Raw genomic sequence first — 16,744 nt, 5'->3', positions numbered from 1 at the left:
CTGTCTGATTTGTTTAAGTTGCCAGGCAGCATATTGAAGACCAAATGCAGGAGGATGACCTCATTGGTGTAGCAGAAAAATCATAAACCGATTCACCGTACTGATCAACCTCAGCTAAATTACATAGGATTACATAGGATAAACGGCACAGAAACAGGCCATTCGGCCCAACCAGTCCATACCGGCGTTTATGCTCCATTCGAGCCTCCTCCCGTCTTTCCTCATCTAAATCTATCAACGTAACCGTCTATTCCCTTCTCCCTCATATGCTTGTCTCGCCTCCCCTTAAATGTATCGATACTATTCGCTTCAACCACTCCCTGTGGTAGCGAGTTCCACATTCTCACCACTCCTTGGGTAAAGAAGTTTCAGCTGAATTCCTCTATTGGATTTCTTGGTGACTATCTTACATTGATGGCCTCTAGTTATGCTCTTTCCCACAAGTGGAAACTCTCACTGTATCTACTCTAACAAAACGTTTCATAATTTTAAAGAGCTCTATTAGTTCATCCCTCAGCCTTCTTTTTTCAAGAGAAAAAAGACCAAGCCTGTTCATCCTTTCCTGATATGTATATCCTCACATTTCTCGTATCACCCTTGTAAGTCTTTGCACCCTCCAGTGCCTCTATATCCTTTTTATAATATGGCAACCAGAATTGACTGATTTATATTTTAGTTGAAATCTATGTCGTGTCAGCTGTGGCTCAGTGAGCAGCATACTTGTGTCTGAGCCAGAAGGTTATGGGTTCAAGTCCCACTCCAGGAACTTTAGCACATAAACCTAGGTTGACACTCCAGTGCAGTGCTGAGGGAGTGCTGCACTGTCAGAGGTGCCGTCTTTTGGATGAGACAGTAAACCGAGGCCCCGTCTGCTCTCTCAGGTGGATGTAAAAGATCCCATGGCACTATTTCAGAAAAGAGCAGGGGTGTTAGCCCCGGTGTCCTGGCCAATATTTATCCCTCAATCAACATAACAAAAACAGATTATCTGATCATGATCACATTGCTGTTTGTGGGAGCTTACTGTGCGCAAGTTGGCTGCCGCGTTTCCCACATTACAAAAGTGACTACCCTTCAAATGTACTTCATTGGCTGTAAAGCGCTTTGAGTTGTCCAGTGGTCGTGAAAGGCACTCTATAAACCAAGTCTTTCTTTCTTCTATCAAACTGTTAAAAGTGCTGTTAGATATGCTATTTTGTAGGGGGGCTGAATGCCCACTAGCTCTGCATTCCCCACAGGAATTAGTACCCTGGGGGCACCAATCCATGGGCACAAGTTCAAATTGCTGCCTGCGCTCTAATTGAAGGTATTAACGAACAATTAGTTATGAAGTACTGGTTGGAAGTGGGATCTGATTTCTGATGTTGACAGTTATGGTGAGACTGATGGCCAGCACCAGTCACTCGCACTTAACACGTTTGCTCTTGTAAGAGCTGTGTTGGCTGAAATTCTATATCTACCTGTCGCAACAGGTTGATATAAGTTGGTTTCAATCCTGGAGCACATGAGGTGATATTTTTATTTTGCATTTATGTGCTGCCTCATGAAACTTGATGACTGTACCTGAGTTCACTTCCCTTTTCACTTCCCCTTCTGGGGAAAAAAACCTGCCCACCACTTGGCATGGCTGGGGTCAGTACTGGTTGTAAGCCAGATGTGTACCTCTGCCCCACCATTCTCTGCCACGTTGCACTGGGGCTATAGAGAAAAAGAAAGACTTGCATTTATATAGCACCTTTCACGATCACCGGGCATCCCAAAGTGCTTCACAGCCAATGAAGTACTTTTGAAGCGTCGTCGCTGTTGTAATGTGGGAAACGTGGCAGCCAATTTGCGCACAGCAAGCTCCCACACACAGCAACATGATAGTGACCAGATAATCTGTTTTTAGTGATGTTGATGGAGGGATAAATATTGGCCAGGATACCAGGGATAGCTCCCCTGCTCTTTTTCGAAATAGTGCCATGGGATCTTTTACATCCATCTGAGAGAGAAGACGGGGCCTCAGTTCAACGTTTCATCTGAAAGACGGCACCTCCAACACTGCAGCACTTCCTCAGCACTACACTGGAGTGTCAGCCTAGATTTCTGTGCTCAAGTCTCTAGAGTGGAACTTGAACCCTCAACCTTCTGACCCAGAGGCAAGAGTGCTACCCACAAGCCACGGCTATAATGCATTGCACCTCACTAGGAGGAGATACAGTGAATCCCCATCAATGAGTCATGCCGAGCATGTGTGCACAGGATTCATTTCTTAATCTTAAAAGTTCTGATTTAAATATATTTATCTACAGATCTATCTACAGCCTAGAGTTTATGGCGATTGATATGAATCTATGAATGCTTAATCTATCCTTCTGGCATGACTTTGTCTGCTATTTAGTTTAAACAAGTTAATGCCTCAATTAAAATGCCAGACCAAGAAATCTCATATGAATCCACTGCGCACTCTTATACTAATATTGCAGACTGTAGTTGTTAGGTGTCTGAATTTAAATATCTGAAATTTGAAACTGTGGCTCTTTGGGGGTAATGTTAACTTTTGTCGATAGTGTAACATAGAAACATAGAAAATAGGTGCAGGAGTAGGCCATTCGGCCCTTCGAGCCTGCACCACCATTCAATAAGATCATGGCTGATCATTCCCTCAGTACCCCTTTCCTGCTTTCTCTCCATACCCCTTTATCCCTTTAGCCATAAAAGCCACATCTAACTTCCTCTTGAATATATCCAATGAACTGGCATCAACGACTCTCTGTGGTAGGGAATTCCACAGGTTAACAACTCTCTGAGTGAAGAAGTTTCTCCTCATCTCGGTCCTAAATGGCTTACCCCTTATCCTTAGACTGTGTCCTCTGGTTATGGACTTCCCCAACATCGGGAAAATGGGTGAAATGGGATCGGTAACCTAATAATCATCTCCCATGATTTTCATAAATGAAAAGGGAAATTGGGAGAGGTGTATAACTGGCAGGCAATGCAATATCACCCCTTTTCCACTCTCAAAGTTTAAAATTACCCCCCTTGTTTTCAAGGGCGATTCTTAATGCTGGGGCACCTATAGGCAAGAGGAGAAAAACACTTGAAGAAATCCCCTTTAGGATTGTATCCGTTAGGTTATATTTCATCTTCCCATTCTTTCTATCAAAATGTATCACTTTGCGTTAAATTTAATCTGCCACGTGTCTACTGTGCATGTTTTCCTTAGAACAGAGAAGGTTGAGAGGAGATTTGATAGAGGTGTTCAGAATCATGAGGGGTCTGGACAGAGTAGTTTAGAGATAAACTGTTCCCATTGGTGAAAGGATCGCGAACTAGAGGACACAGATTTAAGGTGATTGGCAGAAGAACCAAAGACTCTGCCTGAAAGGGTGGTGGAGACAGACTCAATTGTGGCTTTAAAAGAGAGTTGGATAAGTATCTGAAAGAAAAAAATGTGCAGGACTATGGGGAAAGGGCGGGGGAGTGGGACTAGCTGAAGTGCTCTTGCAGAGAGCCGGCACAGGCTCGACGGGCCGAATGGCCTCCTTCTGTGCTGTAACCGTTCTGTGATTCTATAAATGTACAAAACAGATTAAAAATTAAGGAAATAGTCATAAACAAAAAAACCCAGCAAGATCTCAACCAAACTTTTTCCACTTTTTACTAGGCTCATGGTAACACGGCTTTGCATATGGCTGCTGGTCTCCAAAATGAGAGAAACCAGGACAGAATAATTAAACTGCTTTTATATCATGGAGCAGACCCCAGCATTCGAAACCTGGAGAATGAGCAGCCGACCCATCTGGTGCAACCCGGAGAACAAGGAGATCAGGTGAGATAGAACTGATGTGTGATCCCTTTGTTGGGGCTGGTCGCAATATTTGTCTCTCATCCCTTTTTTAATCACTCTTCCATTTCGTGCAATGATTGCTGCTGTACCATGCCTCCCTACACCTATCCTTTGGCCTTTATTGCAAGCGGGATGGAGTATAACAGTAGAGAAGTCCTGCTACAACTGTACACGGCACTGGTGAGACCACACCTGGAGTACTGCGTACAGTTTTGGTCTCCGTCTTTAAGGAGGGATATACTTGCGTTGGAGGTATTTCAGAGAAGGTTCACGAGACTGATTCATGGGATGTAGGGGTTATCTTCTGAGGAAAGGTTGAGCAGGTTGGGCCTGTGCTAATTAGAGTTTAGAAGAATAAGAGGTGATCTTATTGAAACATATAAGGTTCTGAGGGGGCTAGACAGGGTAGATGCTGAGAAGATGTTTCCCCTCATGGGGGAATCTAGATCTAGGGGCACAGTTTCAGAATAATGGGTCACCCATTTAAGATGGTGATCAGGAATAATTTCTTCTCTCAGAGGGTCGAGAATCTTTGGAATTCTCTACCCCAGCGAGCTGTGGAAGTTCAGTCATTGAATATATTCAAGGCTGAGATAGATACATCCTTGAACCATAGGGGAGTTAAGGGTTATGGGGAACAGGCAGGAGAGTTGAGGCCAAAATCAGATCAGCCATGATCTTCTTGAATGGCAGAGCAGGCTCGAGGGGCCGAATGGCCTACTCCTGCTCCTATTTCTTTTCTTATTGAGCGAGTGCATTCCAGTGCAATACACATATAAGGGGTGAATTTCCATGGGGCAATGTCCCGTTCAGTCTCTGTCGCTTCAACAAAAGAACCACAGGAAACCCGTCCATTTTTCCAGGGTTCCCGCAGCCCTTTGTGAACCCTCGTGAGAATTCACCCCCACAGTTTCTAGAAACATAGAAAAATAGGTGCAGGAGTAGGCTATTCGGCCCTTCGAGCCTGCACCGCCATTCAATGAGTTAATGGCTGAACATGCAACTTCAGTACCCCATTCCTGCTTTCTCGCCATACCCCTTGATCCCCCTAGTAGTAATGACTACATCTAACTCCTTTTTGAATATATTTAGTGAATTGGCCTCAACAACTTTCTGTGGTAGAGAATTCCACAGGTTCACCACTCTCTGGGTGAAGAAGTTTCTCCTCATCTCGTCCTAAATGACTTACCCCTTATCCTTAGACTGTTACCCCTGGTTCTGGACTTCCCCAACATTCTTCCTGCATCTAACCTGTCTAAACCCGTCAGAATTTAAACATTTCTATGAGATCCCCTCTCATTCTTCTGAACTCCAGTGAATACAAGCCCAGTTGATCCAATCTTTCTTGATATGTCAGTCCCGCCATCCCGGGAATCAGTCTGGTGAACCTTCGCTGCACTCCCTCAATAGCAAGAATGTCCTTCCTCAAGTTAGGAGACCAAAACTGTACACAATACTCCAGGTGTGGCCTCACCAAGGCCCTGTACAACTGTAATAACACCTCCCTGCCCCTGTACCCAAATCCCCTCGCTATGAAGGCCCTGTTGTTTGTAAGCACACCTTGCAACCTTTATGTGTCACAGCGCAAACTATTTTGGCAATAATAGACGGCATAGAAAAGAGGGAAAGGTTGCCTCCTTACTTGGCAAGAGGCCTCCCTGAGCGAGCTGCAGCCCACAGGTCTGGCTTGTTGCCATGTGTGCTATTCCCCAGTAGCATTATTGTGATGAAATTCAACTTCGGCGATGGTGAATGAGGGGCGGTAGTGAATTGGCCAATCCGGTCAATCTTCCCCACCAATTCTTCAATGGAAAGGTAAATCAGGTGGGGTTTTATAACGGGCGACTGATACACTACCAGCCCTTTTGCTAATGTTGCATTTCACCCCCGTTTTTTTTTATTCGTTCATGGGATGTGGGCGTCGCTGGCAAGGGCAGCATTTATTGTCCATCCTTGAGAAGACGGTGGTGAGCCGCCTTCTAGAACTGCTGCAGTCCGTGTGATGGTTTGGTCCAACTAAGTGGCTCGCTAGGCCATTACAGAGAGCAGTTAAGAGTCAACCACATTGCTGTGGGTCTGGAGTTACCTATAGGTCAGACCGGGTAAGGACGGCAGATTTCCTTCCCTAAAGGACATTAGTGAACCAGATTGTTTTTTAACGACAATCATGGTCACCATTACTGATCCTAGCTTTTTCTTCCAGATTTATTTAATTAACTGAATTTATATCCCCTAACTGCCGTGGTGGGATTTGAACTCAGGGCTCTGGATAATCCAGTAACATAACCACTATGCTTGTGTGCAGACGTGAGCACACATACCTTGCCAGTGCTTGAAATAATCAGAAACGGTCTTCCTCATTCTGCCCACACGCACCCCTCTCCCATGTCCGTATATATGGCAGATTACATTCCTTTTCTGGGCTACCTCTCACCAGGCAGACTCCACCTCTGCTTTCACAAAGGGATACCCTTCCACTGCCAAGAGGGCAATTGTCCTCTGCTGTATCTCATGACCTCTAAATCTTCCTTGGTAAGCACGTTAGGCCTCACAGCATTTCTGCAGGCCACATATCCCCAAGGTATGTTTACACAAATTCTGGAAACTGCAATCATTCCTTGTGACAGAGACCAAACTATTTTGCCACTTCAAAAATGCATTGCACCTCTAAGGTCAAGCAGCAGGCCTTTTAAGAACTGCTGCCTCGTGCAGATTCCCTGCATCCCAGCCAATCCAGCTGCTTGCTAGGCTCTCTGCATCTGTTCTTCATGTGCAGGGAACCTATTACATTGAGCAAAAGGGACTAACTTTGCAAAATGCAGTGCTAACAGCCTCCCTTGTTGTCAGCACAGATAGATTACTGTTGTAATGTGGGAAACGCGGCAGCCAATTTGCACACAGCAAGCTCCCACAAACAGCGATGTGATAATGACCATAGTCTGTTTTAGTGATGTAGGTTGAGGGATAAATATTGGCCAGGACACCGGGGATAACTCCCCTGCTCTTCTTCGAAATAGTGCCATGGGATCTTTTATGTTCATCTGAGAGGCCAGATGGAGCCTTGGTTTTAATGTCTCATCCGAAAGATGGCACTGCTGACAGTGCAGTGCTCCCTCAGCTCTGCACTGGAGTCTAGATGTTTGTGCTCAAGTCTCTGGAGTGAGAGGATGATCCAGACTCACTTTTGCTACCCTCGCTACATGGATGGCAGCACTACACTGTAATATTGATTTGCTTGTTATGCTTCCGGCACTATAATGTATTTTTAAACATTAAAAAAAGTGAATTTATTCTATGACTTGAAGCTTACTGTGAACATGTTTATGGCTTTACAGATCAGGCATCTCTTGAAGAAAGGAAGAGTTAACTCGGGCTCAAACCAGCGAAATGCTACATCCTAGGGATATAGCTCAGCCTGGACTCGAATCAGTCCCACCATCTTCACTCCTGCGGAATGAACATGTACCTTATATTAGGAACATTTTAATGTGTGCTCATATGTAAAAGCTCAGGGTTTTAGCTGCCATTATACTTTAATACATCCAACTAAGTACTGGAACGCCAATCTAACTTTACCCTCTCTGTGCTGGGCAAACTTAGGAGCAGGTTTACTTCGAATAGACTTTTTTATTATTTCTACCGTAATGTACCATGGGGCTCATAATTCTTATCGTATTCAAAGAAAGAAAGAACTTGCATTTGCATAGCGCCTTTCACAACCTCAGGACATCCCAAAGCGCTTCACAGCCAATGAAGTATATTTTATTCAGTTGCTAGAATGGGATGGCACAGTTCAATGATGGATTGCAACGTGTAAATATGCTTAATTCTTAATTTTTATACCCAAAGTAAAATAAATATTTTACAACCTCTGCAGTAACTCCATGGCTACACATACAAAGCAAATTACGATGGTTCTATCTCATCTTCCTTTTAACCCCATGTTAACTAAGGTTTAATTACCTAAACTTGCAGAACGATAAATTCCTCTTTAAGGAATTAACACATTTAACAGCAGAGTAATTAATCTTGCTCATTTCCGCAGAAAGGCAAAAAGAGCCATAATTGTAACCCAGACATTTCAGACTGGCAAATGCTGGTTCAGTTGGTAGCATTCTCGCCTCAAGAACCATGAGCACAAAATCCTGACCTGCATTCAGTGGGTAGCACCTACGCTTCTGTCAGAAGGTTGTTGGTTCAAGTTCCACTCCAGAGACTTGAGCACATAAATCTAGGCTGACACTCCCAATGCAGGAGCACTGTACTGTCAGAGGTACAGTTTTTCGGATGAGACATTAAAATCAAGGCCCCGTCTGGACTCTCAGATAGAAACATAGAAACATAGAAAATAGGTGCAGGATTAGGCCATTCGGCCCTTCGAGCCTGCACCGCCATTCAATGAGTTCATGGCTGAACATGCAACTTCAATATCCCATTCCTGCTTTCTCGCCATACTCCTTGATCCCCCTAGTAGTAAGGATTACATCTAACTCCTTTTTGAATATATTTAGTGAATTGGCCTCAACAACTTTCTGTGGTAGAGAATTCCACAGGTTCACCACTCCTCTGGGTGAAGAAGTTTCTCCTCATCTCGGTCCTAAATGGCTTACCCCTTATCCTTAGACTGTGACCCCTGGTTCTGGACTTCCCCAACATTGGGAACATTTTTCTTGCATCTAACCTGTCTAAACCCGTCAGAATTTTAAACGTTTCGATGAGATCCCCTCTCATTCTTCTGAACTCCAGTGAATACAAGCCCAGTTGATCCAGTCTTTCTTGATATGTCAGTCCCGCCATCCCGGGAATCAGTCTGGTGAACCTTCGCTGCACTCCCTCAATAGCAAGAATGTTCTTCCTCAAGTTAGGAGACCAAGACTGTACACAATACTCCAGGTGTGGCCTCACCAAGGCCCTGTACAACTGTAGTAACACCTCCCTGCCCCTGTACTCAAATCCCCTCGCTATGAAGGCCAACATGCCATTTTCTTTCTTAACCGTGAATATTAAAGATGAATATAAAAGATCCCCTGGTACTATTTTGAAGAAAAGCAGGGGAATTTTCCCCAGTGTCCTGGCCAGCAATTATCTCTGACCCAACATCAGTCACACAGATTATCTGGTCATTACCACATTGCTGTTTGTGGGAGCTTGCTGTGTGCAAATTGGCTGCTGTGTTTCCCACATTACAGCAGTGACTACACTTCAAAAGTACTTCATTGGCTGTAAAGTGCTTTGGGAGGTCTTGAGGTCCTGAAAGGCGCTATATAAATATATGTCTTTATTTTAACAGTGCCTTTAAATTACAACACTCCCAGACTACAGTGATTGAAATATTATTTCTTTATGTTCGTAGGTCAAATGAAATACTTAAAAAAAAGCTACAAGATCCCGAGTAATTACTGTAATCTAACAGCTTAAAGAAGGTATCACCTGCACCTTCATGAATTTTATATTAGCTATCGGGCCCATAGATGTGCCTCTGTTTAATAAAGTGTTGACATAATGCGGTGTCACAGTCCTGTGAGAGCCTCTAGTCAGCTTCAAAATGTTGATTTTGAGTCCCCCAACAACTTAGCAAGTACATCCAATGACTAGTTGACCCACACAAACCAGGAGGCCCCAGTTCAATCCTTAGAAAATCTTAACTCTGTGTAGGAGCGGTACAATTGTTCTCAGTACACATGTTAAGGACAGGAAAATCAGCCAGGATTCCTGTTCCTGACCACTAACCAGCAACCTCCGTTGGGTAAGGACAGAATTGAGCTCAGCTACGATGCCCTCTCCAGTTCCTAGTAATGGGCTACAGACACTCATTGGTAAGACTCTGACCAGAAGAGCCTGGGTGAGCTGTTGCAGGTTGATGGAACTTTCGCCCAGCAAGGAATCAACTTCCTTCAGAGAAGAGGATGGGAGAAAATTGGCTGAGAAAAATTGATTAAGAGAGAAACGTAGTTCCGCTCATTCCCCCAGTGTGAGGGCAACTGCAAGGGTGACCCGGTAATCTGTTCAGAGGTTATCCTGCCCTTTATCTCCAGGAAATGTGCAACACTATCGCAGCACTGGCTCTATATCTGATTCCTTCCCCGTCTCCCTTTGCAATGTATTTGCTTCATGGGTTCTTTGCTTAAGAATTCATAGCAACACCTTGCTATTAAGAACTAGTTGGTTTATTAGCAAAAAAGGTTTAACAATCACACTACACATTACCAGTTCATCTACCAGGCTCACAACCACCTGCCTCATCGTGGATCCCCCGAATCCATCTGGCTGGGGTTTTATTGAGTCGTGTGAACATCACGTGACTGGCTAAGCCACTCCCAACCCAATAGCTCTACAAACCTGTGAGCGTACTCTCAGGTGCACACATTACACCTATCGTGAGGGCATCAGTGTTGTTCACAGCAGCAACACTCAGATCAAGATCGCAATAGCACAGAGAACTGAACCCGTGACCCTACTGCCACCATTAAATGTAGCTTTAAAAATAGGAATTAAAGGAAAACGCCGTGATAATGTTTTCATTATTAAGAAAATAAAGGTGAAGGGTTGAAGGCCATAGGGAAAATCACCACCAGGGTTGAGGTAAAGGAAATTAGGTAAATCAGGAAATCGATCTATATAGTCATTGACTGCAGCATTCCCTACAAAAACATAACTGAATTTTTATTTATTTTATGATTTGTTATCTAAAACAAAATTCTCAACGTTTGGCCTCCAATTGGAGCAGCCATATTTGTAACATTTGCCAGGCCTGTGAATGGTCTACTAACAGTTGCCATTATGCGTGAGTTGCATCAGGATGCATTCTGATCCAGCTGTGGATATGTTTTATCAGGAATATGTAAGGCTAAGGCCATTACACAGCCTCATTCTTGATTATTCTCATGAATATTATTGCTGCATTTGGGAATGTTCAAACAGCGTAAGTTTCAGGAAGCCAAAATGTTCTGGTTCTACTGAATACTAGACTCTACCTGAGGGCAAGACCTCATTATTATTGATGGAATGAATAAGTTTGGGTGGGTGTTTGCAAAGAAATGTAGTTCTTGTCAGCAAAATGTTCAGTAACATCTTATCAATGCCAATAGTATTCCAAAGTCATCCTCCTCCTAAATGTACCCAAATGTGTTACCCAGAAACCGTGATATCTTGCTACAGCTACAGAGATTTTAGCCCAGAATATACTTTTGGTAGTATTAGCGAACAAATGCTTTACACAGTTATATGGCTCTCCTCTCTATAGTCTTTTACTGGCCAATTTAAAATAATTGTAAAGACTTTGTTAAAATGATTGACAGTGAAATGTCATAATGGCCCATAATTTGCAGTCAGTGGCGAAGCAAAGGCGTTCATCGCTGACTCCGAATTAAGCTGCCCACAAAGATCTCACGATCTTTGTGGCAAGAAGTCCGGCTTTTTCAACGGTTGAAATCAATGTAGTATAGTGGGAATCCTACAGTGCGAGCTGCAGTGATATCAGCAAGCTGTCTAAGCAGCAATCACATTGCCAAATTCTCACAGACGGCAAACCAGGAAATAGAAAGCATTAATAATCAGTCACTTTTTTAAAAATTTACAGAGAGTGGAATAAAGATTGCGATATAGACATTTGGTTAAGACAGAAGCTGAAATATCATGAACAAACTTTATATTAAAAAAACTTGTAATAATTTTTAAATCTAATCATCTTTAATTTAATGGTGAAATTTGACTTTTTAAACAATATAAAATTCGTTTTTCAGGCCCAGAACGGTTGTTTATCAGTAGTTATTGCTGTTAAAAACTCAGTTACACCTCACTTGAATGGGTCTAACTTTTTATGGGGCTTCTAACAGCGATATTTGTTCAGAAAAGGGGATGTTTTCAACAGATCAGTGATCTTACTGATTGCCAGCTATGGGGGGGCAGAGCGCAACCTGTAGAGCAGCAGTGAATGACAGACCGCAACTTCAGGATTTCCACATTCGGCTGCACATGCGCTAAATCCCGAAGTTGCAGTCAGTTTCAAAAGTGGACTGATGGCGAACACTGCCAATTCACCACAAGTTCCGGGCCATTAACTTTGGCTGCCAATAACACCACCATAATTTCTACCCTTACACCAGCAATATTTATCAGCATTATCAGAGACGTTACTGACTTGGGGCGGGGTGGGGGGGGATATATATGTATCAAGGACATTTCTGAGATTTAAAATAGCGTAAGAGGGGAGCACAATCCAAACCCCAAAAAAGCATTGGGAGGATGCAAGTTCCCCTCATCCTAATTAGTAGTTACCAACGAACATTGCATTTTGAATTTAAGAGCAGGCGTCACACAGATTATGATTATCTTACAGCTTTCCTCCTTATACTCTGGTTTTTAGTTTGTCTGCATTATTTGTGTTTGTTATTTATACATGAGCCTATATTATCTTCAGCTTGAGACATTGTCCCTTTCAGGCAATGTGCCTGGGGTTTCATCGCAAGAGGAGAAACTGCATTTTCCGATGTGTGGACCAGGTTGAAGCAGGACGTTTCTTTATCATTTCTGTGAAATGAACTGTTGATTGCCGTGCAATCTGATATATTTGTTTGTATTTTTGTATAAATCGGATTTGATTGCACTGTATCAGTGTGGCAGGGCTGTTTCACTAGACAGCATTTTGTTTTCGCATATTCCGCATTACAGCTTCAAAAGCGCACAAGTGTCATTACAAAAACACTTGGCCTACTTTATCGTTCTTTAGAACAGCATAATGGTAAAAAATAAATCATGTTTGCATGGTATGCAGCAACATCACTCATGGGTCAGGCAAATTAGTTACAATCCACAAACCCCAGTTCAACTTGAAAAGCATTATCCCATTTCAGACACATGTTTCTCTCAGCTCCATGCTGTCCATGGAAATATATGCTAATGGAATTGTGTTCAATTTCCAGCAGCTTGAGACTACTAGAAGTTATTTCATGAGTATCGCTTACAATGGGTTTAGAAAGAGAGTGGGAGGGCCTTTGTTCCATCGTGTTGAAGTGGCTCCCAGTCTGTGCCAGCAGATAGAAATAAGATACAGGCACTTGAAAACAAGTATTCTAATTTGGGTTTGATGATATTGCTATAATCCTCAACAGAGTGAATGAACCATGTGGTGAAATAACATTGGTCAGACTCAACTGAGTTCCCAGTAGTCAAAGCATAAAACCACCCCTAATTGGGCACTAATTGACTCACTCTAAGGGTAAAAATTTACTATGTTCACTATCTTTTATTCTAAGCATGTATTTACAATTTCACTACAAAGAGCAATCACATCATAGAATCATAGACATTTACGGCACAGAAGGAGGCCACTCGGCCCATCATATCCGCGCCGGCCGGAAAAGAGCTACCCGAACTAAACTCAATTTCCAGCACTAGGCCCGTAGCCCTGTAGATTACAGCACTTCAAGTGCACATCCAAGTACTTTTTAAATGTGGTGAGGGTTTCTGCCTCTACCCTTTCAGGCAGTGAGTTCCAGATCCCCACCACCCTCTGGGTGAAAAAAGTTCTCCTCAACTCTAATCCTCCCACCAATCACTTCAAATCATCCACCTAAACTGGGAATTTTCTTCAGACAGACAATGAGGATGGCTGGTGTGGCACTGTGGTATATTGAAAGTTAGCACTGAGGTTAATAGTTGGTGCAGAGTAGAGGGATCCCAGAATTATAATGCTATACAGCAATAACAATCCTCACCTTTGTCAGCATAACATTTGCCAAAAACAATGACCCGTGTAGCTTTTGCCAATTACAATCATCTTACAGTAGTGAATGTGCTTTCACTCTGTCGCTTATCTGGGATTGATCCAGCAACATTTGCATCCTCTGCTTGCTTCTTAAGTTTTAATTAACATGTTTAACATGATATTGCAAATTGAACCTGGCACTGCTCTTGGATGTGGCATATCACAATGCTTTTTGTATTTATTATTGTTTCCTGATAAAAATTATTTCTGTCACAAAAAGCTTTGTTATTTTTTGGGTAATGGGAAATAGTTTGAACCTGATTTTGTTATTCTTTTTTTAGAATATAATTTTATTGTGTATCCACAATGTTACATTTTGCTGGTTTAACTGGCATTTCTATGCATATGCATATTGATAATAGTGCATAATAAATCTCAGCATACATCAAAGAATTCTCTGTGTACTGACTCATACATTTTAATTTATATTGTATCTTTCCTGGATTTCAAATTACTTTAAAAACTAGCCCAAGTATACAGTGAAGTTAATAATAGCTTTAAGAGTAATGTTATCCGCATATATTTTTTTTTTTGAAGGTATGTGCTCCCCTAACTAGTGCCTCCCAGAATATGCAACTACTCCAACCAAAATGGTGGACCATGCAGCCTGCTGGCAAGACTACATGAAGAGATGCATGAACATAAGAACATAAGAACTAGGAGCAGGAGTAGGTCATTTGGCCCTTCGAGCCTGCTCCGCCATTCAATAAGATCATGGCTGATCTTCGACCTCAACTCCACCTTCTCGCCCTATCCCCATATCCCTTGATTCCCTTAGTATCCAGAAAAGAGAGTGGCCTGGTGGTGAGTCACCATCTGATTCCTCCTTACCTGGTCAGACCGCACTTTGAGGACTGTGTCCAGTTCTGGTCACCAAGACATAAGGGAAACATTCAAATGCTAGAGACAGTGCAGAGAAAAGCCATGAAACTGACCCCTAATGCCATAGGTCTGAGTTGTGAGGAAATTGCAGCTCACCCAAGACCGCAAGCTAAATATTGGGAAGACTGAAGCCGCCATCTTTGGCCCCCATGTTGAAATCCGTACCGATTCCATCCCCTTCCCCGCCACTCTCTCAGACTAAACCAGACTCTTTACAACCTCGGTATCCTATTCAACCCCAAGCAAGGCTTCTGACTCCATATCTACTCCATCACAATGACCACCTATTTTTATTGATATTTTATTATATTTTCCCTACAGATTATTATAATAAATAAAGAATATGCAGAAATATACAAACTCATGAAGATAAATTTCAACACAGTCACTTATATACTTTAATGAAAATAGATGCATTTCAGTGCCGTGAGAAGGGATTCAACGCAGACAGTTTTTGATCTCGCCTTGAACCGTGTAAAAATAAACCCTACCTTCCCAAGAGAAATCCCCAAGAATGACAGCCAGGAATAAAAGTAGGGTTCAGTGTTTGAATGTTGAAAATCCTGGATAGCTTACATCATCACTATTTTATATTTGTAATAGTGCTTTTAAAATATGTCTGGATTTCAAATGACATTTCGAACATTACAGAATTACAGATAATGTAACAAAACATTTACATCACTCCACCATTGATGGCTGAGCCTTCAGAACCCTAAACTCTGCAATTCCCTCCCTAAACCTCTCTGCCTCACTACCTCGCTCTCCTCCTTTAAGTTACTCCTTGAAACCTAATTCTTTGACCAAGCTTTTGGTTACCTGTCCGAATATCTCCATGTATAGCTCAGCATCAACTTTTGTTTGATAACGCTCCTGTGAAGCACCTTGGGACGTTTTAGTACTTTAAGGTTGCTATATAAATGCAAGTTGTTGTTGTTGAATTACAAGCTAAAAGAATGTGTGATGATCATAAGATAAACGGGATTCAGATTATCAAAAATCTGAAAATCTGTGTGAGGCCTTCACGGCATTTTGTGCTATCTTTGTGTAAAAGAATTTTACTTTCCTCATGTCTTCCTTTTCCTACAATCTACCAGCGTCTTATAGCTTAAACCTGGCACCAAATCATAGAAATTTACAGCACGGAAGGAAACCATTTCGGCCCATCATGTCCGCGCCGTCCAGCAAACAGCTATCCAACGTAATCCCACTTTCCAGCTCTAAGTCCGTAGCCCTGTAGATTACAGCACTTCAAGGGCACATCGAAGTACTTTTTAAATGTCGTGAGGGTTTCTGCCTCTTTCAGGCAATGAGTTCCAGATGCCCACCACCATCTAGGTAAAGAAATTTCCCCTCAAATCTGTAGAATTTACCAATATCTCGCAAAGATTCCAGGTACCTTTCCCCTGCAGAGGAGAAGAATCCCTTTCTGGGCTTTTAAAATGAGTTTAAAGGGGCAGACGAAGCCTGCGGGGGATAAAAGGGGATGCATTCAAGGAGCCCCCCCCCCAGTGTTTGGACTCATAGGAAAGGGAATTCAAAATGGACCTAAATTGCAGAAGCTTGAGATCCCCTAAACATCTATGGGAAGGAGCATATCCATTTTAAGATTCTACAACATTTTGGCTGCGAAAAAGAGTTATCAAATACAGGAGGCGGGGCCAAATTTGTGTATTAAGGATCCCAGATTGTCTGGGGGAACTATTCACCCCCTAAGAGATTATCGAATTACCCAATCAAGCACAATGGAAATCATGGTCAGAAAAACTGGACAATCCTAAAACAATGCAAACCCAGTGATAGCACATTCTCACACCCTAATCGAGTTACTGCTGACAAAGGAGGCATTTGAAAATCAGTGGACAGACAGTTTAAACAGAGCCCAAGAGATTTGATGGGAGATAACGGAGCCTTTTTTGGGGGATATATCTATCACCCAGTTTTACAAGGAAAGACGAGCAGAACACAGGAAAAGAAGCAGAACTCAAAACTAGCAGTACACAGAGACTCGAAAGGAACACAGACAGACACAAGCAGCCTGCTTGCTCTACAGTGAAGAAATGGAATAGTGAAGGAAACTACCAGAACTCATCAGGAAACCGACCGAGCACGAGGCCCACGAAACAGAAGGTTGTCAGCAACCAAATTGACAAACCCGGGTTACCACAACTAACGAAACGACCAACCAAAATCTACTCAGCAAAAACTGAAGAATCGACCTTTATTTCCACTCTACAATCTATTTCTGAACAACCAACGGGTGA

General features: G+C 42.7%; 1 protein-coding gene across 1 annotated transcript in view; it reads left to right on the top strand.

Annotated features, from left to right (window-relative positions):
* LOC139275666 (NF-kappa-B inhibitor delta-like) overlaps nt 1–7,233 on the top strand; it is a 79,353-nt gene extending 72,120 nt beyond the window's left edge. Inside the window, exons 7-8 of the mRNA XM_070892834.1 lie at nt 3,650–3,814; nt 7,168–7,233. Coding sequence (XP_070748935.1) covers nt 3,650–3,814; nt 7,168–7,233 — 231 coding nt within the window. The remainder of the gene's footprint in view (nt 1–3,649; nt 3,815–7,167) is intronic.
* The last annotated feature ends 9,511 nt before the right edge of the window (nt 7,234–16,744 follow it).

This window comes from Pristiophorus japonicus, chromosome 11 (assembly GCF_044704955.1).
Source record: "Pristiophorus japonicus isolate sPriJap1 chromosome 11, sPriJap1.hap1, whole genome shotgun sequence".
Classification (NCBI taxonomy): domain Eukaryota; kingdom Metazoa; phylum Chordata; class Chondrichthyes; family Pristiophoridae; genus Pristiophorus; species Pristiophorus japonicus.
The sequence above is the reverse complement of the archived record's forward strand: the minus strand, read 5'-3'. Positions and strand labels throughout refer to the sequence as shown.